Below are 23,022 nucleotides of genomic sequence, written 5' to 3'. Positions count from 1 at the left end.
ATTTGCCATTTCCTTCTCCAGTTCATTTTATAGATTAGGCACTAAGATAAACAGGGTTAAGTGATTTGTCCAGGGCTACATACAGCTACTAAGTATCTGAGGCCAGATTTGAACTCATGAAGTTAAATGTTCCTGACTCCAGGCTTGACATTCTTTCCACTGCACTGCCTAGCTGTCCAATGTTATACAGCATAAACCAAATGACATCTGCTCTGTTTATCACCAGTATTCTTTCTACTCTCAGACACTTCTACCCTCTTTATTTGTATTTTCTTTTAGTAAAGAAGTCTATGTGCAGAAAAATGCTACAGTTAATACTTCATTTATCTAGGGGTCATTTATCCTGGCAACTACAACTATTTGAGACATAGCCAAGAACCAGAAAGACAAGAGAAATGAATTCTAGGAAGCCAAAATGGAAGTTGCAGAGCTCATTTCCTTAAGTGATGTCCCTTACTCATGGCAAAAGCCTAAGGCCTTCCCTTGAGGCTATTTATTCTTCTTTGAGGCATTTCTCAAATAGAATTGAAACTCAAAGGAAATTACCATGGTCCTACTGACGTTTGTGTGGAAAATAGAAATATCATTTCTGAAGATGAAGGATAGCTATAGTTTTAAGGTCCCTGTTTCTTCTTTTTTTCTTTTTCTTTTTCTTTTTTTTACAGGGCAATGAGGGTTAAGTGACTTGCCCAGGGTCACACAGCATTTCTTCTTAACATGAGGAAGTTGCATCGAATTATACCTGAGATCTTTACTGCTCTGATATTAAATGAGACTATCTTTGTTTAAGGAAATGGAGGAGGAAAAAGTGGCACTTTGGACTAAAGGTTACTTTTGCTCGTAATATATAAAGTTCTCTTTTCTAGTACCATTTTATCAATAGGGGTGTGTGTTGTTGCTGAGCAGATTTAGCTACTTTAAAGCAATAAAACTCTTACATAGCACCAAATCTTTGACCTCATCAATGTGAGCATTCCTTCTAGTGACCCATCCATGACTGCCCCTCCTGTTTGACTGATTTTTGTTTGTCTTCCCTTAAGTTTGCCACGTCGGGTCCTGCCAAATGTTCTGGTGTCTTTCCTCATCTTCTCTTAACATAATAAATACACCAATAAAGGACACAGCCTATTGATTGCCTAGCCTTTACTCTTACCATGTGAAAAGTTGATCTTTTTCAATTGTACATTTTTATGATGTCCTTTACAACATTTCTGCATTATTACTTGTTTGTAATGTATTAAAATTTCCTCACACACACTGTATCATTGACCTTTGAAATAAGCTTTAATTCAGAGACTGCATGACTGTATGACTCACACTCATACAGCATCATTGGATGACTGTAATGATTATGATGATTGATGATGACAATCACCTGCTTTATGTAGTCCCTATGATGTGCCAGGAACTGCAGCAAGTTCTTTAGAAATATTTCATACAACTGTGAGAGGTACATACAGTTATTACACACATTTTACCTTTGAGGAAACTGAGGCAGGAAAGTGACAGCTGGTAAGTATGTGAGTCTATATTTGAATTCATGTATTTCTGACTCCAGGTCTAGCACTATATCCATTATATTACTGATGGCATTAAATTAATATGCCTTTATTTTAAGGGGGGGGCACTTTCTAATTCCCCAAAGGCAATCTAGCCTACTTTTCCTACTGTTCAATTCTTGGTCCAACTGTAGTCCTTATTCTGTGTCTTTATAAGATATAGAAGGACAAGATCTATAGTCTTTCCAAAAGCACATCACAATCTAGACAACAGATTTGCCCTTCCCTGTATGAATAATCAATCAGTTCAAATCTCTTGAGTATGCCTACATCTCTTTTAGTACGCTCTGCAATTTTCTGGGGATCAATACAATCAGTAAAATGTCATCTAGATACAGGGCCATTTGGACAACCTCACTATTGGGAATTATTCTTCAGGTCTACACTGGATTTCCTCCACAAAAGTAGCAAACACTTTTGACAAGCAGCTCTCTTTTTAAGGCTTTGCTTGCTATTAATGGTCAGAGGGTCATTGAACAAGATTTTCTCTACTGATATATCTTTCAAGGAATTTAATACAATTCTGATAGATACATGGGAGCCAGCCTGTTAAAGGAAGGTCTTTAAAGTGGTGTTTTGTTCTACCAAATTAAGTACATTTGTTAATAATCAGCAAAAAATAAATATCATGGGGGTCTTGTCTTCTTTATGCCTTTCAGTGAATAAAGGTATGTTCTATTGTGGAATATCATTTCTGAAACTGCCTATTCTAATACTTTCATCAAATATACCCTTGATGCTCAGCATAAAGATTATTCTCATAAAATTAAAATTTTATATAGTACGGAAATTAGGCTCATGAGTTGGTAATTATTAATGTTTCCTTGATCACCCTTTTTCCATAACTCTGATATCTTCTCTTTCTTTAGGTACATTGAGGATCAACCTGTCAAAGCCTTCAAAAGTGTGTGGCATACATCAGGGACCTGTTCTAAGAAAGTTTTATTTGTTCTGGATGTTTTTTTTTAATCTTTGGTTTTTTAAAGTGCCATTTCTACTTCTACCAAAACTTTATCTGTGGTGGCTCTAATATCTTTAAATCATTATATAATTTGTAGCTATCATCATCATTCACATTTTATAGGTAAAGAAATGAGGCTTAGAAAGGTTAAGTGAAATGCCCCAGTATTAGAGTAAGGGACTGAAATCCAGGTAGCCTGACACCAAGTACAGTATTCTTTCCACTACTGCATGCTGCCTTTCTATTGAATTAACTATGACATAATAACTTTAAACAATTCGGAAAATTCAGCTTATCTAGCCTAAAAACCATGCTGTGGATATGGATTTTGAAGAGGCAATTCCTAAAAGAATGGATTCTCTAAGAAATTAATAGTTAGCTTCTATCAAGTTATTTTATCCCAAGTCAAGAAAAATACACAGTCAGAAATTCTAGAAGATATATTGGCATCACTATGAACTAACACATTCTGTAGCTATCAGACATGTCCAATCCTCTCTAATGGCAACTCAAAAACAGCAGCGATTTGCTGAGGTTCACCTACCTTGAATCTCCATGAGTAACTAAATAACTCATTTTCATGATGAATACTGATGACAATTCACATATTTAACTCTTTTTATTTTTCAGAACTCTGTAAATTTTATTATCTTCTTGTGAGGTAAAGTCTATGTTTAACATGTAATTTTATATATTAATTTATATATGATACTTATATGTTATATTTATTATAAATTTATATATAATCTTTCTCTCTCATTCCTCTTACCCTGACACGGTAAAGAATTAATTGTTATTTGAGGTTTTTATGCCTCAGCGAGCACTGGCCTGAGGCTCCGCACGGTGCTCCACCCACTGGTTGTAGCCATTGCCATGGTTCTGGCACCTCACATCATCACCACTCGCTGAAGCCTACATGGGCCTGGCAAAATTATAATGATTGGAAGCGTAGTGAGGGCAGTCATGTGACTGTCAGAGTGGCCATCCCATTGGCTGGGGCTGTGTGGGGTGTTTCTAGGTTTGGGGGAGGAGAATTGGGCATTCGAGGTGGAAGCTGGAAAGGCGTTCTGCTGCGTATTTTCAGCTGATTCCTGGGCGGTGGTATTTTTTCAGGTATTATAATTTCCTTTTCCCCATTTTATTTCCTTTCCCTTGATCCTACTGATCCTGTTTGTGTTTTCTTTTTTTTAAGTTCGTTCTTGTTAAAATAAATCTTGTTCTGTTTTGAGGGAGGCTGCCGGTCTCCTTCCTTGCCCCAATATTGCGGCGAGCTGCTTAGCTAGCACTCCCCAATTAAAAATCGGTCCCCACAACACCATGAAAACTGACAAAGTGGAACAGAATATGGAAGCCTAAAAGAAGGACAATTTTTCTGCTTTAAAATACCTGATATTGCTTCTTAGCAGTATTTAAACTTTGAAAATGCAGAAACTCATGAGGGTTTTTATACACAGTTTTATTAAAACTGTGGACTTTGGTTCATAGGAAGCAAAGGGGTAGAAAATAAATCCATCTGTAATTCATCTAGGGGACCAAGACTGATTATTTCTCCCAGAAAGATACTGGACCATGAAAGCCAAGAATATTCACTCATGAAAGACAGCATAACATCTAACTTCACAGATCCTTATCTCCACATATGAGTTAATTTGTCTGGTATCTACGAAACAGAATACTTATACTACCATGTTGTCAGTATCAACTCTAGTTCAATTGAAGAAAAAATAATGATACAACTAATGCTGCATAAGGTCAGAGCAATGGTCTGTCTGATCAGCCCAGAATTCTGTTTCTAAAAATGACAATGCGTGACACTTTAAAAGAGTGTTTCGTAGATGGTTGTGATCATGTTGACTTTGGAAGTAAGGGATGACAACTGAGAGTCAGAATAGTACACTGGAAACAGTGCTAGACTTGAAACCAGAGGGTTTGAATCTTAGCTCTTCCATTTATTTATTACCCCATGAATCTGACCAACTTATATCCTCTCATTTATTAAATGAAGGAGTTGAACTACAAGGCCTTTTCTAGTTTAAACATTTTAATCCTATGATCTGTTTTAACAATTCTAGAACTGATTATTATTTTAACATAAATATCATAATTTAAAATAATTTAGATTTGAAATATATTTTTTCATCTTTTAGAACTAGACTACAGGTTAGGAGATCTAAATTTTGGTCCTGGATCTTTCACTAAGTATTGTGAACCAATCTCTTAACTTCCCTATGTCTGTTTTTTAATTTTCTAATTTGTATTTTATGTTTTCTCTGCCGATATCCTCTCTCTTCTACTAAACTGTTGGTTTTGTTTGTCCTTCATTTTTGAAGAGGACCATGACATTGGGAGGTGATGTCATGACTTTCTGTGAATTAGATTTAAGTGAGGCAGGACTGTGCAAAATCACCAGCCTCACTCTTCTCCAGAGCCATCTGGGTCCAGTGGCAAGATATACATCAGGATGACTAGAGATGGCTCCTGGAACAGAAACTTTATCTTATTTCATTTTTATACCTCCAGTACTTACAAAAACGTTTTACCCATAGTAGGCCTGAAGGACCAATGATTTCATTATTGTGGTACTTCCTTTCAGATATCCAAATTATAAGACAGCTATAACTTAAAGTGTTAGAGATTAGCCTGAACATCAGAAAGGTTAAGTGACCGGTCCATGATCCCATATGTAGCAAAGTGTCAGACGTGATTATTCGAACTCAGGTCTTCCTGACTCTAAATGAAGCATTCTAGCCATGCTCCCTTCCTTTTGGCTTTTGTAGTCACTGACTTTCAAATCTCTTGTAATATGAAAAAAAAGCCTTCATAATTTTGATTACTTTGCTCCCTTCGGGCTTTTTATATAGTTTTGTGGTATTTTATTGGAAGAACAGTGACTATATCTGCACACAACAGTTTAGGTGCTAATGCATGATGGTGCTATACAAGGAAAAGATTTAAACACTTGCAAGGTCATTTTAGTACAAGTTTTAAAAAATCACAGTCCAAAGAAATAATATACAAACATTGTTCGGAGGAAATTATTCCTAACATACCATGGACCAGATCCAATCATAGAGAAGGCTGCTGCTTTTGACCACAGTAGTAACTTTTCTTTTAAGTGAGGCAATTGGGGTTAAGTAACTTGCCCAGGGTCTCACAGCTAGTGTCAAGTATCTGAGGCCGCATTTCAGCTCAGGTCCTCCTGAATCCAGAGCCAGTGCTTTATCCACTGCACTTATCCACTGCCTCCCACAGTATTAACTTTTTAAAAACACCCTTATCCTGTATTCTGATTACTTTGTGTATGTTCTTTTTATCTTTCGAAATAAAATTTTAGTTCTTTGAGGGCAGAAGCTATGCTTCATAAAGCATCTTTTTCTCTACATAGAACCTAGCACAGTGATAGGCACATAGCAAGGGCTCAGTAAGTGCACACTGATGAATGAATTCATTGATGTAAAGCACTCAAGTAGTTACTCTTTAATATTCTATACTGATAGGCTCTTAAAGTGTAAAATTCCATATATGGAACTCTAATGACTCTTCATTGACTTTCATTGTAAAATGTGGGATACAGTAATAGAAACTTTCAGATTATTATTTAAGGAACTGGAATTTCATTAGTTAAAAACAAAATAATTCTAGTGAGTAAAAGAACCACAGAGATGGACAGCAGTAGAATCTTAATCATTGTGAAGCATCATTCAAATAATAAATAAGTAATTATTAGATGCTTACTATTTGCCAAAACTGTGCTAAGTAATTGGGATACAAATACAAAAATGAGATAGTTCAAGGTCTCAGGAGCTGGTATTTTATTGGATGGTATCAGTAGCATGGTGTAACAATATGGTGGTGGAATCTTGGTGGCCTAAGTGTGGAACAGGGAATGGAAAAAAAAAAACTTCTCCAGCATAGATGATACCTGCTACTTAAACTTTTTGTTTTCACACCTGGCCAAGAAGCCAGAGAGTGGGAAAAAATAGAGCAAATTGCTTCAACTTTGTGGTAAAAGACTGACTCTTTTCCATTATTTTATTTTTCTTTTTCCAAAAGGGAAATGTGTGGAATTAAATGGATAAAGTAGGAAAGAAATAGTAACAGTATGAAGCAACTCATTACTAACTATAGAAGCCACAGGGAGGTGTAGAATTTTGTTAAAATAATTTAAAATAAATATAACCTTCTGGGATGGTGGGGAGGAAGAGGAGGATATGATTAAAAACAATAATGTGATCCAAAAGAAAGGCATCAATTAAAAAAAAATTTAAAGGAAAAAATATAACAGATAAACATGTAGTTGGTTTGTTTGGTTCTACAATGTTGAAATGTTCTATATAACAGTGCAAAGATTCATGTTTGCTTTTATTATTTATCTTGTGTGCTTATTAGACTTTTTGTTTTTCTTGATCATAAATTCATTTGTTTAAGTGCTGAGTTTTCATCTGAGTTGCCTGGAAAGTTAAGTGGTCATACTATAGTGGCATTGCTGTTTCATGCAGTTGGATGGGGCCAAGCAGTGAGTGTGGCCCCCAAGAAAATTCTAAAGAGAATATATATTAGAAGTAAGGCTTGAAACCAGGTCTTCCAGGCTTTGCTGTGCCAGACTGACTGTCAATATAGTTTATAATCAAAAGAAATGTGATATATCTCACATTAGAATCCCTGATTTATGAGGTATATTAAAGCAAAAAAACCCCTCTGATTTTTTATTAAGTTGCTGTGTCATGAATAATAATTTTAGAATAATTTCTAATTTTTGTAATAACTTCTTTTTCTTTTTTTTGGTGAGGCAATTGGGGTTAAGTGACTTGCCCAGGGTCACACAACTAGTGTCAAGTGTGTGTGAAGCTGGATTTGAACTCAGGTCTTCCGGACTCCAGGGCCAGTGCTCTATCAACTGTTCCACCTAGCTGCCCCTCTTGTAATAATTTCTAGAGCTGTATTTACTTTCTAAGTCCACTGGTGTCTATTTAATAAAAATATAGCTCAGTTGTAGTTTCATAAAATATTAACTGATCCTTCCCATTTCTCTTCTATGTTTCCCTTTTCTTTGTCATTTTGTCTCTTATCTCTAGCATATATTTTCAGGATAGGTGGAATTCTTAGCTTCCTTCAAGCTCCTGTGCTACTTCATATTCTTGATCTTCTCTAGTTTTTCATGCTCTTTCCTCCTTACCTCTTATTTATTTGTCTACTTGCCATATTCCCTGAGGACAGGGAAGTTCCTTTAGGACAGATACTCTTTAATTTCTTCCTTCAGATTCTTAGCACCCAGCCCAATGTCTTGTATATACAAGGATGTGAGAAATGTTCATTGAATTGAATTATGTTGTGGATTAATAATAGAAAGAATTAAATTCAATAAACATTTATTAAAGGGCACAAAGGAAGAAAGTCAAGGGACTTTCTTTACTTTAGGTAAAGTGAAGAGATGTCACAGTTTGTTCAGAAAGTTTTGGTATTTCCCTGGGCAGCTCAGACCTGAGTAGAATAAGCCCTGTATTGGGATTGACAAGGCCCTGGGGGCAGTGGTACAGTCTTACACAAATAGGGAAGTGTTGTTGATTTTCCTGATCAACTAAAAAAAATTATTAAGTGTTTTCTATGTACCAGGCACTCCGTGCGGGAAGCATAAGGATGTACAACCACATAAATCCTGCTTTTGGAAAGTTTCATTTGACATAGAAAAAAATGTGAAAAAAAATCAATACAATAAATATTGTGCTAAGTGCAAAAGAAAAGTCCAGGCAAAGTGATATGAGAAATTTGGGTAGAAAAAGATCGATTTTAACTGGGAGAAAGGAAGGCTTCAAGGTAGAATAAGTACCCAAGTTGGGTTTTGAAGGAAAGGAATTTTGGAAGTACGGGCTTAAGAAAGCTTTTGAAGAATTTTTATGAACTACTTTGTTATCTCAAGTAAACTGGTTATAGGATCATCTGCAAAGTTACATAGATTTGGAGACGTGAGGCCCCAGGACTATGAAAAGATATCCTTCTTTCCAGGTTTGCAGTGATAGGATAGTCAATATTTAAGGGATTTTCTGGCCTGGAACTTGTTCCTTCTCTCCCTCCTTCCTAGTACAACTGATGATCTAGGTAGGGTGTCCAGGCAAGGCCATTTTCAGTCCAGCAATGGAATGAGGGCAGAGTTTTCTGATTCATAGTAAGTTTTAGAACATGAGAATATGACTTAGACAATTTAGATTCTGAGCACCCAGCCCAGAGAAGCAACTGATTCTAATTTCAAAGGCTCACAGATCTTAGTGGTCAACAAGTCTACATCCTCATTTTACAAATGAGGAAACTGAAGGCCCAGAAAATTTAAGTGAGTTGTTTTAAAATTATCTTACAAGTAGGAAGTGGCAGATCCAGAATTTGAACCCAGGTCCTCTTTATTATTATTTATTTTATTTATTTTTTTTGAACCCATGTCCTCTTAAAGCAAATACAGGGCACTGCATAATGTTGATTCTCACTCCTGCCAGAAATGTGTGCAGGGGTATAGCTGGAGTGAGCTTGACTGGTAAATTTTCAGTGTGAGCACTTATATTTTGGAAATTGGTAAATGCTACAAATCAAAGTTTGTCTTATGTTTTGTTTATTTTCTAGACTTAAGAAAGTGCTGGAGAAAAGGTTAATGGTACAAATTAAATTTAAAAGTGTCACGGGTACATTTTTTGGTGGGGGCAGAGCTGGTTGTTAAATATTTATGAGCACACCCATATGGATTAATCTAAGACTCTAGGGAAACCCCAGCTGGGAGGCCCTGCTTTCCTGATTGGTGACTGCCTCTCCTTCACCACTATTTCAGGAAGGGCTCCAGTCATGATTGTTTCACCCCAGTGAAGTATGTACTCTTTGGACTTTTCAACCTCCTCACCAGTCATCCTCTGTCCTGAAAAAAAAAAAACACCAAAAACCAAAAACCACTGCCCTGAGGCCATGCTGTCTTACTCCTCTGCCTGAACTGCCATTATTTTTCTTTTTTGCTGAGGCAATTGGGGTTAAGTGACTTGCCCAAGGTCACACAGTTAGTAAGTGTTAAGTGTCTGAGGCCAGATTTGAACTCAGGTACTCCTGACTCCAGGGCTGGTGCTCTATCCACTGCACCACCTAGCTGCCCCCTGAACTGCCATTCTACAGGGTGCACCAAAAGTCATAATGTTTTTTATAATTTTTTGAAAATTATTTTTCTTTCTTTTTTGCCATTTACAATATTTGATTTTTCATATGTACTGTAAGTTCATTTCCATATATACTGTATATGACATGATGGTAGTATAAATTAAAAATTAAAAAAAACCTAAATATTGAAACCCTTTTGTGACTTTTGGCCCATCTTGTAGGTGTGATCACTGCCATGTTCATTTCATTCTTGCTCAATTTACTTTCTAGACTTCTCTACCTGCTAGCCAACCTTTTTTTTTTCTCAAGTAGGTACTCTCCTTTACAGCACCTCATGATATGTTCTCTTCCCCTACCTATTAGAATGTAAGCTCCATGAAGGTTAGGCCTCTCTTGTTGCTTGTATTTGTATCCCCAGGGCTTAGTACAGTGTGTATATGGTATGCATGTGTATATATACATATATACATACATCTGCATATGTACACATATAGTATAGAGTATGGTACATACTTAATGATCTCTTCCCTCTTCCCCATACCCTGTCCCCACTGGTATGGTACCATGATGTAGGACAGAAGAAGCATATAGAAAATCTTGATATGACTATAGTATGGCTACTAAATAGAAAATAGTAGGTACTATTAGGGTTATCCTCAAAGCTATGATATTGGGTTGTGTTCTAAATTACCCTAGTCACATATTTTCTTCATAGAGATAGCCATAACTCCTTAAGTTCTTCGTGGCTGCCTGGCCAATTTTAACAAGATTTGAATTGTAAGACATCGCATTGTAAGACATTTTTTTTCAGGCAAACAAGATGCCATCTTTTCAATGAGTCCCATTGTAATTCACATATCTTGGAGCCTTCCTTATTATATTGCTCTATCCATATACTTTGTACATACTTATATAATTTTGCCTAAATAGTATTTAATCTGTTTGCCAATAGTTTCTAACTTGCAAGGTCAAAATTTTAGATTCCACACATAAATTTTCCCCTCAAAATAGATTATGTCAAGCCCCAGACAGTCAAAGGAACTGGTAAAATGCAAAATATAATACTTTATGTCCCATAAAATCTCATTTCTAAAACTAGGTCAGCTGATAGGCACACTAACTTGGCAAAAAACATAAAAGATATATACTTGTCTTTTGGAGGCTAGAAAGTAGTGGAATTACTTATGCAAAGGAGTTGACAACAGTTTTCTTTTAAAAGTCTCTCACCCAGTTCCACGTCTTGATCATCTGTGAGCACAAGAATAATATTGGGTCTGATGTTTTTTCGTTCTTGCTGTACACGCCCTCTGAACCGTGGGGATTTGACAGTCGTGCAGAAGCTTCCCAGCAATTCTGAACCCAGAACAGCCAAAACCAGAGTCCAGCAATAGGACTTCATTGTAGATGTTTCAGTGTTGCAAAACAGACCAAATGATTGTTTCTTGGTTGTCAGAACTCTGTGGAGTCAGAGAGAAAATGGGAGGAGGGAGAAAGGGAGAGTAAAACAAAAATCCAAATATCAAAATAAACTTACAGAAAAGTAGTAGAGATAAATAAAAACCAGTTAAAGCAGTCAGGAGGTGATAAACTTACCCACGTTTTCTGCAAACTTGAATATTTTACAAGTTTACTCCCTTCCTTTATTGGTGTTCCAAATTGCCCCCTATTTCAATTTCGTTGCCAGCATACAATCTCCAGTCAAGGCTTCACATGTTAATATGTTTGGGGACAGTAGACAGTACCTTGAATTAAGTATTTGGATTGAGTAATCAATGTCTATGCTGCAGAGGTGTTCGGAACATCTGCTGATGGAGTCCTATCAGAGGAGAGGGGGGGAAAGGAAATATCAGTCACGGACCTTGAGACAAGTTGTTCTGATCTGAAGTAACCCTTCCGAATAGCCCACAACACGGTTTCTCCCCCCCCCCCTCCACCCCGCCCTCCCCCTTCCAAACACGAAAAGAGAATAGAAAGAAACAAAATACAGGACTGCTAGCAATTATTTCAAACAGTATTATTTCAACAGTATTCACACTCGGGCTCAAAGTTGATCATTAAAATAAAGAAACGTCAGGGTCCTTATCTGTGTTCGCATTTGTAACAGTATTTAAAAAAAAATCCTTAACCAAAGTAACACTAGACTCTAGTCTGTCAAAAAACCGAGCATTTCATGTGCGTGGGAGGCTGAAAAGGGGGAAGTAACGAGAAGTTGGAAGAGAAATAACTCACCTGCGTAAACCATAGAACCCTTTTCAAGCTGTATGGAAGGCATAGCTGTCATTTGTAATCTGCATTGGATCACTCCCCTGAAGCTTCCTTTCTCCTGACAGAGTTCATCTTAAGTGACTGTCAGTGAAGCCCTCCCCCAGCCCTGACTGGGAGAGCTCCTAGCTGCCCCCCATCCATCAGAGGCAGAATTGAGCGCACCGTCCCTCTGGCGAGTCGGGGTGCCTCCCCCCACCCTCTCTTCCCAGGCTCTGCAACCCGGTGCCTATCGGAGCCCCTCTCCCGACTTGTCGGTCAAACAGCCTCACTATTGTGAAGCCCCATGCGCCGTGAACACCGAACTGTGCCTTTGCTGCAGCACACAGAAACCTGCAACTGAAAATGATTGATTGGTCCGGGGACTAAAGGTTAGCCACTAGACTCTCACGTTTTTTCCCCCCCTTTCTTTTTAAATTCCAGGCTGAAGCCTTGCAAAGCCACTACAAGTCTCCACTAGAGAAGGAAAAGAAAAAAAGCAACAACAAAAACCAAGGCCAGAGAAATAAATGCCCTCCCACTTTAGAGCACTAACCTCCTAACACTCTCTCATTTTCTCTTAGATTCCTAAAAAAAAAAAAAATGGCAAAAGATTTCATTCATCTCTTGACTCCCCCATTTTGTGAGGGCCTATGAGAAAGTCGGTATGGGAATTACTGCGCCCTAAAATTAATTAGAAAGGAGCAGACTTCATCAGACACTCGACTCACACACCTGAGGCTTTGTAACTAGGCAGGCAGCGTTAGAGTAGCATTATACAAATAAGCATGACTAATTAAATGGAAGCATTGCACTGTGGGAAGCATTGCACTCATTTCAGAGTGCTACAGAAAGTTCCATATTTTCAGAAAGTTAAAGTGGGAAAGTTAAGGTGGTAGGGAAAAATACTGTATACCCTTTAGTCCTGGCCATACAGATGATTTTGGTTTTCACACACAAACCTCCCTCCCCCATTATTTCAAGCTTTATGAGATGTTTTGTAAACAGCACTAATGCTTTTCACTCTACAGCCTCCAATTACTCTGCATGTGTATATGAGACAAAAAACTAAACAAAAATTCCAGTGTCTCTAGCACGGAAATGCTGACTGCATTGTCTATCAACTAGCATTCCATTTCAAACTGACCCTATGCCCAGGCAGAAGTCAATATACAAGATTCAACATGTCAACTCCAGGGCTTCTGTGGAAGTTAAAGGGCATTCTGCACATGAAAAGTCTGCAATTAGTCTACCCTAATGGTTCATAGTACATAGGTTTCTGTGCATTTATTTAAAGTTACAGATTTGGGAATAAGGAAAATGTAGGGATGAGATAGATGGCATTTAAGTTCTCTTTTATCTCTATATGAATGATTCTATGAGCTTATTAAGATGGCAAATAGAGCTTTTTCACACAAATATGTGACTGGATCAGCTTAAAAAGGCAAAAGTTTCATTTTATGTCTGCTCCTCAAACATCACCAATGCTAATAACTGACAATTTAAAGTTTCAAAAGTGCTTTGCGTGCACTATCTCACTTTAGCCATGCAACAACCTGTAAGGCTGACAGATACTGTAGGCGTTAGTATTTCCATTTACAGAGGGGGAAACTGAGAGTCAGGGAGTCTGGGTGGCTTGACCATGGCCACATAGTCTCAGAAGCAGAATTTGAATACAGATTTCCATGACCAACATTCTACCCCAGGTGCTGCATATTAAAATTTGGTAACCTACAAAATCTGAAAGGATATGTGGGAAGTAAGGCCGGATATGTTTCTTATACCATTCCCACTGTGCACCAAACTTTGCAGATACTCTCAACCCAGAAACTTCAGCCATCCTCACTTTACTGAGCAGTGACATGAGTTCAATAATATTCAATAATATTTCTGACCCATATTGTGAAATAGAAATTTCCTGATAATTATATCTCCATAGGAAAACAATTTGCCTTAACCCAAATGAAGAGATTAATGGTTATTCCTTATTTCATCTTATTTACTTCAGTCCTTTGGGAAAAAAATTAGCCTTGGCTTCTCAGTGTATAGAACACATCAATAAGCCTTTCTTAACAAAGGAAAGGGGATACACTGCCTTCACTAAGATGCATTGCTTTGCTTTTTGACAATTTAGTTCCCTTTCCTTTTGAGGCACAAAAAGAATTTTATTCTCCCTTAATTTGTCAATTATTCCAGTAATGCATTTATAAAAACATAGCAATGGGATTGAAAAAAAAGATTAATCATCCATACTGGTTGAATCAAACTTTAAAAAAAAAAAAACTCTACCAAACACACACAAAAACCTTTACGAGAATCTACACAGACAATTCTTTATTTAAAAATGACCTTTTAAAACCTGTCATCCTCTCACAGCCTGGTTTCCAGAACTTAAAGGAAATGAAGTAAAGAAGAAAACAGACAAAATGTAAGACTTGACAGAAGAGACAAGGATGCAATGTTTGCGTTGGATACTTTGTGGTGGACTACAAGAGTCCTTAGAGACATCACAATTTGTCTAGAGAAATAGTAGAGAATGAGAGAAATTGAAAAAGCAACTTTTCTCACACATGGAAATCGAGCTAAGGGAACTGTGTTCTATCCAAGAATTAAGACTTGAATACAAGTAGCCTTTATCTAGGCCATTAAACAGATACCCCAAATGCAGTTCCCATTCATCCACTTTATGGAAAGTTTCATTGGCTCTTTGTATAGGACAGCCACGGATAAATATAAAAATGCTATTAAATGTTTCAAGACACATAAAAAAGAATGGACGATAGCTACCTAACCAGTGGGGGTGTGGGGGAAGGTATCATTCACATATGCTCTTCTTGAACAATAGAACCCAAGTGTATCACCTCAACACTTCCATCAGAATGGATTGGGCTTGTAGCCTGCTTGATTTAGGCTGTTTTACTTGCTGAGCATTCAGGTCTGAGTGATGCGTGATAGTGGCTAAAGTTGATTAGATATTGATTGACTTTTCTCGAACCTTGTTGGTTATACAGAGGACTCTGGGCATGGACCGGTTCACATGTTTGACATTCATTTTTTTTAAAACTCTACCCCTCTTCCAACTTCCCTCTTACTATAGAGGCCGACATCATCCTCCAATCATTCAGTCTCACAACCAAGGTGTCATCCTTGATGCCTTATTATCTCTATTCTTATTGGCCCGCCAATTTCACCTTTTTGATATCTTTCCAATACACCCCTGACATTGCTACCACTCTTGTACAGGCCCTCATTACTTTTTCAATAGTCCATTGAGGGGGGCAGCTAGGTAGCGCAGTGGATAGAGCACCGGCCCTGGATTCAGGAGGACCTGAGTTCAAATCCGGCCTCAGACACTTAACACTTAACTAGCTGTGTGACCCTAGGCAAGTCACTTAACCCCAATTGCCTCACCAAAAAAAAAAATAGTCCATTGAGGGCTCTGCCTGCCTCCAGCCTCTTCCCATGTTAATCAATCCTCCATTTAGCCACCATAATGATTTCCTAAATCATAGATAGGTCCATGCACATCCCTGTCCTACTCCAGTAATCTCTTATTGCTTCCAGGATCAAGTGAAAAAATTCCTCTGGCATTTAAATTTAGCCTTTCATAACCTAGCCCCCTCCTACTTTTCCAGTCTTCTTACACTTTATTCCCTGAAATGAACTCTTCCATCTAGGGACACTGGCCTCCTGGTTCCATGAACAAGACACTCCATCTCTCCAGCCATTTTTTTCTTGCTGTCCTCCATGTTTGTGATGCTCTCCCTCCTCATCTCTGCCTACTGCCTTCAATGGCTTCCTTTAAACCCCAACTAAAATCTTATCTATGGGAAACTTTTCTGAATCTTCTTAATTCTACTGCCTTCCCTCTTTTATTTACTTCCTATTTATCCTGTATGTAACTTGTTTGTATATTTTTGTTTGCTTGCTGTCTCCCACCCCCCATTCACTTACAGGCTCCCAGGGGCATGGACCCTCTTTTGCTTCTTTTTGTATCCCCAGAACTTAGCAGAATGCCTGGTCCATAGTAAGAGATTAATGTTTATTGATGGACTGACTAAAAAAGGCTTGAAATATTTTCTTGGTTATAAAACACTAAATAATTCATACACAATTACAGTTCTCCCTTCCACATTGTGACTTTTCCCATCATGGTTTCCCTATATTGTGGGTCAGCATAAGAAATTAAATATGATTTTTTTGAGAGTTTTGTGGAAGCTCCAGACAACATAAAAGGGCAAGGAGAAGACACAGAAAAAGTTTAGAAACTCAGAAATGCATAAAATATATGTATAGTATTGTATACTGTCAACCTGTTTTATTGATATGAAGGTCAGGCCAAAAAATTTTACAAGGATTTTCCAGATCATGGAGTGCCACAGCCTTAACCCCCACAATGTGGTGGTTTTGTGATCCCTTTGATATGGAGACTCCCTTAATGATTCAAAGTATAACTCACCCATGTCTTCCCATCCTATGTGACTCTTGTCTATGTCTTCTTGTTTGTTTGTTTGTTTTGTTTTGGGCCGAGCAATGAGGGTTGCCCAGGGTCACACAGCTAGTAAGTGTCAAGTGTTTGAGGTCAGATTTGAACTCAGGCCCTCCTGAATCCAGGACCTGTGTTTTATCCATTGCACCACCTAGCTGCCCCTATGTCTTTTTTTTTTTTTTTTGCAGGGCAATGAGGGTTAAGTGACTTGCCCAGGGTCACACAGCTAGTAAGTGTCAAGTGTCTGAGGCTGGCTTTGAACTCAGGTCCTCCTGAATCCAGGGCCAGTGCTTTATCCACTGTGCCACCTAGCTGCCCCCGCCCCTATGTCTTTTTATAAATTTACCACTCACCAGTCTGAGGTGGGGTCCTTACTATTGTTCTTGACATCATGAGGTTACCAGTGGAAGACATGGGTTCCACTAACCACAAAGGTAATATATACATATTTGTCATTTTGTGTTTTTTCTTTTTTTTTTTTGTTTTGGGTGAGTTAATTGGGGTTAAGTGACTTTCCCAGGGTCACACAGCTAGTAAGTGTCAAGTGTCTGAGGCCACATTTGAACTCAGGTACTCCTGACTCCAGGGCCGGTGCTCTATCCACTGCACCACCTAGCTGCCTCCATTTTGTGTTTTTAATCTGAGGATAACAGAAAACTACAAATTGAAACCTATGCACATATCCCAAGTGTGAGAAAGACAACGACAGTGTCACCTTAATGATCACTGAGATGTTCCTCTACAAGGTAGGGAGTCCTACTCAGGGCAGAGGTACTGTTTAATAGCAAAAGACTTAAGCCACACAACAAGTTAGATCTGAAGAACCAAAGAGCCAACTAACTGAAACTGCAGGGAAGCTTTGGGTCAGCAGAGTACAATTATTCACAGTGAATTTAGCACTATGCAAAAGAGAACGAGAGCATCAAGCAGTGGTTCTGACTCTGATTTCTCTCCCCTGCTCATGCTTCTTCTTGATGTCTGTTTGCATAAGGCTTTCCTTCTCAGGCTCAAGCTTAAAGGTTCTCATTCACAGTTTGTTTTCTGTGGAGGTGGCCATAAGGATGAAACCTCTCTTTTTAAAAGAACATGTATAAAAGGGCTTTTTTTTTCTTTCTTTGGAATTTCATAGCTGGCAAAGAAAGACAACATACACTCAATCCAAGAAATGTCTATTTCCCAAGTTGATTCATCAAAATTCCAAGCAAAGAAGATAGACTCCATCTGTTTCCTTCTGGGACAACAATATTTTCAAACCATCTCTAATCTGTTCACACATCTTCTTCCACCTCCTGGGTTTCCATTCTGTGCTAATTTTCCTGAATGGATACACTATGTTTTGCCTCAGGATAAACATCAGTTGAACCAGACTCTCCCATCCCACCCCAAGTAATTTTTTTTTACAAAATTAAATATTTACTAAGCACCTACTATGCACAAGTTACTGTGTTAATAAATGTTTTCTGAATTGAATCAAACTGTTGTATTGTTAGGTATTAGTTCTTGGCCTCCAGAAGCTTACAATCTAATTGTCTCCTAAATCCAAACAGCAAGCCTTTCACCACACTGTTTTTCTTTGAAAATTTTAGAATGGTGAACATTAAATTGAAGAAATTATAGAATGAAGCTGAGTTGTGCTTGGAGAAGCTCCCCTCCATACTTTCACACAGAGAAAAGAGCAAAAGAGAAGAGCTGAAGAGAGACAACCATGGTTAAGTGTAAGGAAAAGTAGACTGGAAGATTTAATATTAGAATCTGGAAATTTAGGTTCTGATCTTTTAAATTACTGCTGCTAAAACTACTTGATGTTGGCTAACTTACCCGACAACTATATACAGTTATCCTTTCCACATCTCAACTTTTTCTATCATGCTTTTGAGATCTCTCTCTCTCTCTCTCTCTCTCTCTCTCTCTCTCTCCCCCTCCCTCATCACTGGTCAATAGAAAAAATTAAATGGGAATTTTGGGGGAGTCTTGTAGAAGCAGGACATATGAAGGTCAACAGATGACACAGAGCCTATGACCAAATACTTCACCCAAATTTTACAATAAGGTTCTGTGAACACCTCATAAAATAAAAAGAAAAAATTCAGACTTCTTTGGTATGAAGGAGGGCCAAAAATTTTACTTGGATTTTCCAGATCTCCATGGTGGGTGGGGGGAAACAGCAGTGGACTCCCTTAAGCCCTAGACATGGAAGAGATAATTGTATTCAGTGTTCCCACCTATAAACTGAAATAGTGCAATTTCTATGTCACACAGGGTTTGGTAAAATAAACTGAGCTAATGTGTCTGAAAAGTATTTAAAAGATAGGATATGTCCTTTGACCAGCCATGTTATTTTAAAAATTCTGGTGAAGCTAGAATAAACTGATTTTATCATCAAAGGCTCCATTGACTATGTATATTATATATAAGCCAAGACTGGACCAAAAGTACTGGTGATGTCACCCTTCGTATTGAGAAATCTAGATTTCTGATGTCACTGAAATATACTTCATTAGTTCCAAGATGCTATTGAGATAACAGGCTTTATCCATACTTTTAATATTTCATTTATTTATTTATTTATTCATTCATTTATATAACCAATTAATTAAATAAATAATTGATGCATTTATTTGTTTGTTTGTTTATTTATTGTGGGGGCAGTGAAGGTTAAGTGACTTGCCCAGGGTCACACAGCTAGTAAGTGTCAAGTGTCTGAGGCCAGATTTGAAGTCAGGTCCTCCTGAATCCAGGGCCGGTGCTTTATCCACTGCACCACTTAGTTGTCCCTGTTTTTAATATTTTAGAAATATACCCTTTTAGTTACTTAATCTTTTCTCACCATCTCAGATGCTTGAGGTTCTCTGCCACTTAGTTATTTTTCTGCCTAAATATAACTATCATTACCTAGAAGCTATTAAAGGTAGAGAAAAATATAACCCCCTCAGAAAATGAAGGGGAGAAGACAACGAGAAAGGCCACTTTTGTCTGTTTGCAAGACATCCAAATAGAAGTCTTTGCAGACAAGATATAATAGAGGCCCAGAGGGAGAATAAAAAGTTAATGAAAGAGACATAGATTTGGAAGTCATATGTTTACCAGTAATGATCAAAACTGCAAGAACATATGAGCTTACATAAGAACTGGATGCATAAAGAGAATGCAAATAACTCAGTTCTGGACTCTGGACAACTTCGGGCATGAATGAGCTAGAAAGGAAGACAATCCAGTGGAGGCAGGGAGTGAAGCTTAGTGGAAAGTATAGTAGCTTGGAGTCCTAACACATAGGTTCCAATTTTGTTCCTCCTGTCTGTGACCAACCCAATTCATTTCCCTGAACCTTAGTTTCTTTATCTTTTACCTGGGAGTGACACAACCTACTTAAAAGGGTGATTATGGCAAAAGTCCTGTCTAAAGTGCTATGCATGTGGGGGCTGTGATTCGTTACCTGATGAATTCCAACACATCTTTCAATACTCTGTTCAAAAGTCGCCCCCTCCAGGAAGGTGGCCCTGATTCCCTCAATCAGAAATGATCCTTCCTTGCTAAGTAATTATGAAGCCAATAATTTTGGTCTCTTTTTTTTTTTATCTCTTTTGAGATAAGAAAAAACTTTGCTACATTTGTAGAAATAGGGGACTATGGGTTTAGAACCAGAGGGGAACCAGAGGGATTATTGGCTACGCAAACACACACACACACACATACACACACTGTGCAATTAGTTTAATGTGTTTGTTTAGCTTAACTGCTTTCCCCCTCTTTCTTATTATTCTTTGTTCTAAGAGATAGCTTGTTATACATGGGGAGGAGGAGGGATTGATTTGGAAATGAAGGTGTTGTATCAATAATTATTTTAAGATGATCCTCCTGCTGATCTCACATATGACTAAGTTTTTAAAAACCGTTCCTGTGTATTCATTTTGTTCTTTTTTGTTTAGTAGTTATTTTTTATTTGAGAAGCGGCATTGGTTTAATGAGTAGAACACTGAACTTGAAATCAGGAGGAATTGGGTTCAAATCCTCACCTTGGACACTTACTAGCTATGTGACCTTGGGCAAGTTACTTAACTTCTCTGTGCCTCAGTTTCCTTATCTGAAAAATGGGGAGGCTTGGACTTGATTGCCTTTAAGGCCCCTCCAGCTATGATGCTTTCCCATTTTAGAATGGAAGCTCCATAATGCTAGGGATCATGTCATTCTTGATCTTTATAGCTTGGTGCCTGACATGGAGCTGTGTACCTAGTTGATGCTTATTAAACTAAAAGTTAGGGGCAGGTAGGTGGTGCAGGGGATAGAGCACTAGTCCTGGATTCAGAAGGACCTGAGTTCAAATTCGGCCTCAGACACTTAACACTTAATAGCTGTGTGACCCCGGGCAAGTCACCTAACCCCAATTGCCTCACCAAAACAAACAAAAATAATAAACTAAAAGTTAACTGAGACACAGTGAGCCAAGAAGACATAGCCCCACCAGATCAGCTGTTGCAGAGTGATAAGGAGCAAATTAGGGTCATCATTGTCAAAAGAAACAAAGAGGTCTGGCAAAAGAGAAGATTTGGCTAGAAAGAAGTCATTGTTAATCTTAGCAAAAGACACCTGCAACAAGGGGACAGACTCTTAGCATAAACAAAACTATGACAATGGGTTTGGACATTATTAAATATGTCATCAATTTCAAATCAATTTGTTCTTCATGAATAAGAGGCCATTCCAGATATGGACAATGGCATACATAAAGGCATGGTGATTGGAGAAGGTAGGAAGAGAATAGGGGGAATTAAGTAATCCATCTTAGCTAATAGAAAAGTTGGTTTGATTAATAATAATAATTAACAATAGCTAACATCTAAATAGTACCTACTATGTGTCAGGCACTGTGTTAAGCCTTTTACAGATATTATATGATTTGATGCTCATAACAACCCTGAGAGGTAGGTGCTATTTTACAGATAAGGAAACTGAGGCAGGCAGAAGTTAGATGATTTACCTGTGGTCACATAGCTAGGAAGTATCTGAGGCCAGATTTAAACAGAGGTCTTCCTGACTTGAGGCCCAGGGCTCTTTCCACTATGCCACTTCTCTGCCCAGTTAAGCTAAACTAATGAACACATTAAACTAATTGGGCAGTATGTGTGTGTATTCCCAGTAGTCCCTATGGCTCCCCTCAGGTGCTAAACCCTTAGTCCCTTATCTTTGCAAATATAAGAAGAAGGTTTTATAATCTCTTCTAAGGCCAAGATTATTGGTTTCATAACCCACCCAATCGTGGATGCTATAGCATACTGCATAGTAAAGGGTCCTGCCAATGGAATTGGAAGATCTATGTTCTAATCTTAACCTCTCTTGATGACTACCTGTGTGTCTTTGATTCAGTTATTTCTTCTCTCTGGGCCTCTGTTTCCTTCTCAACAGACCAGGTCAAAAGTAAAGAAAATCTACACTAGCATAGTAGCAATTTAAGTGGAACGAAGATGACCGAAGTAAGGGATATTTATAAGAATATGGTGGTTGTTTGTCCTTTGGTCTTGAAGAGGACCATGACATCAGGGAGGTGATGTCATTATTTGCAATGAATTGGATTTAAGTGAATCAAGGCTGTGCAAAGTCACCCACCTCACTCTCTCCTCTAAAGCCATCTGGGGCCAGTAGTAAGATATCCATCAGGACAACTGGAGATAATGCCAGATGCAGGCTAAGGCCTTTCACCGGTCTCAGTTTGCCTGAGACAAAGCCCATTCACTGATTAAGGCTAGTTACTGGTGGTTGGATGGCAAACTCATTTTCAACAGGTGTTTAGTAAGTAACTAAAGCTCCTGCTGTCTTTGCATTAGTAGACTTCCTGTTGCTGGGCTCTTAGCTACTCCTTAAAAAGCAAAATGGGGCAATTGTAGATAATATTATCAGGCATAAAAAAACCATAGACCCTCTAATTCAATTTCCTCTGTGCTATCAAGCCTGCAGCTATTAAAAAAATACATTTACCATGAACATGGTAGTAGATATCAGGATCTGCTGCCTCTACTAGAAGGCTAATCCATTAAACTCAGCTGTAAAGCAAAGGATTTATAAGGAATAAAAAATGTAATAGGCTATCTACATTTAGTCTATACCTATGTGATTTATAGAATTCATTACCAGTCCATCAAATTTATCCTCCAATCTTCCAGTTATAATCTGGCCATTATTGAGATGTTTATCAATGGCTTCATATGGATTTATATACCTGTCAACTAGAATTTCTGTACAAGGTCTTAAAGCCATGACTTCCTAACATTTTTACAGAAATAACTGACTACAGTTGAACTAAAAATAATGTATGTGTTGATTGAAACAAGTGTACACATTCTGAACTTAAAGTGTGCTTTTAGCTTGAATTAGGTAAAAAGAAAATTACCATGTAAGGAAGAATTTTCTAACAATTAGAAAGCCAAATTAGCTTATCTCAATGAATGGGCTGCCCTCACTAGTAGCCATTTCCTCATCATTAGAAGTCTTGATGTGAATGAAGTTTGAATGACTATTAAGGATATCACCATGAATTGCTGTTAGGTAGTTATTGGGCTATATTACCACTGAGTTCTTACATCTCCAAAAGTCTGTGACTTATGTAGGGGCCAAATTTAATATGAGGAGAGTTAATGGGGTGGCTTGCCATAATA

At 37.9% G+C, this 23,022-nt stretch overlaps 1 protein-coding gene across 1 annotated transcript in view; it reads right to left on the bottom strand.

Annotated features, from left to right (window-relative positions):
- SULF1 (sulfatase 1) overlaps positions 1-23,022 on the bottom strand; it is a 221,401-nt gene that overhangs the window by 88,134 nt on the left and 110,245 nt on the right. Inside the window, 2 exon segments of the mRNA XM_043979491.1 lie at positions 10,873-11,102; positions 11,239-11,461. Of these exon segments, the coding sequence (XP_043835426.1) occupies positions 10,873-11,044 (172 nt within the window). The 5' untranslated portion in view covers positions 11,045-11,102; positions 11,239-11,461.

The sequence above is a fragment of the Dromiciops gliroides genome, chromosome 1 (assembly GCF_019393635.1).
Source record: "Dromiciops gliroides isolate mDroGli1 chromosome 1, mDroGli1.pri, whole genome shotgun sequence".
Lineage (NCBI taxonomy): Eukaryota > Metazoa > Chordata > Mammalia > Microbiotheria > Microbiotheriidae > Dromiciops > Dromiciops gliroides.
The sequence above is the reverse complement of the archived record's forward strand: the minus strand, read 5'-3'. Positions and strand labels throughout refer to the sequence as shown.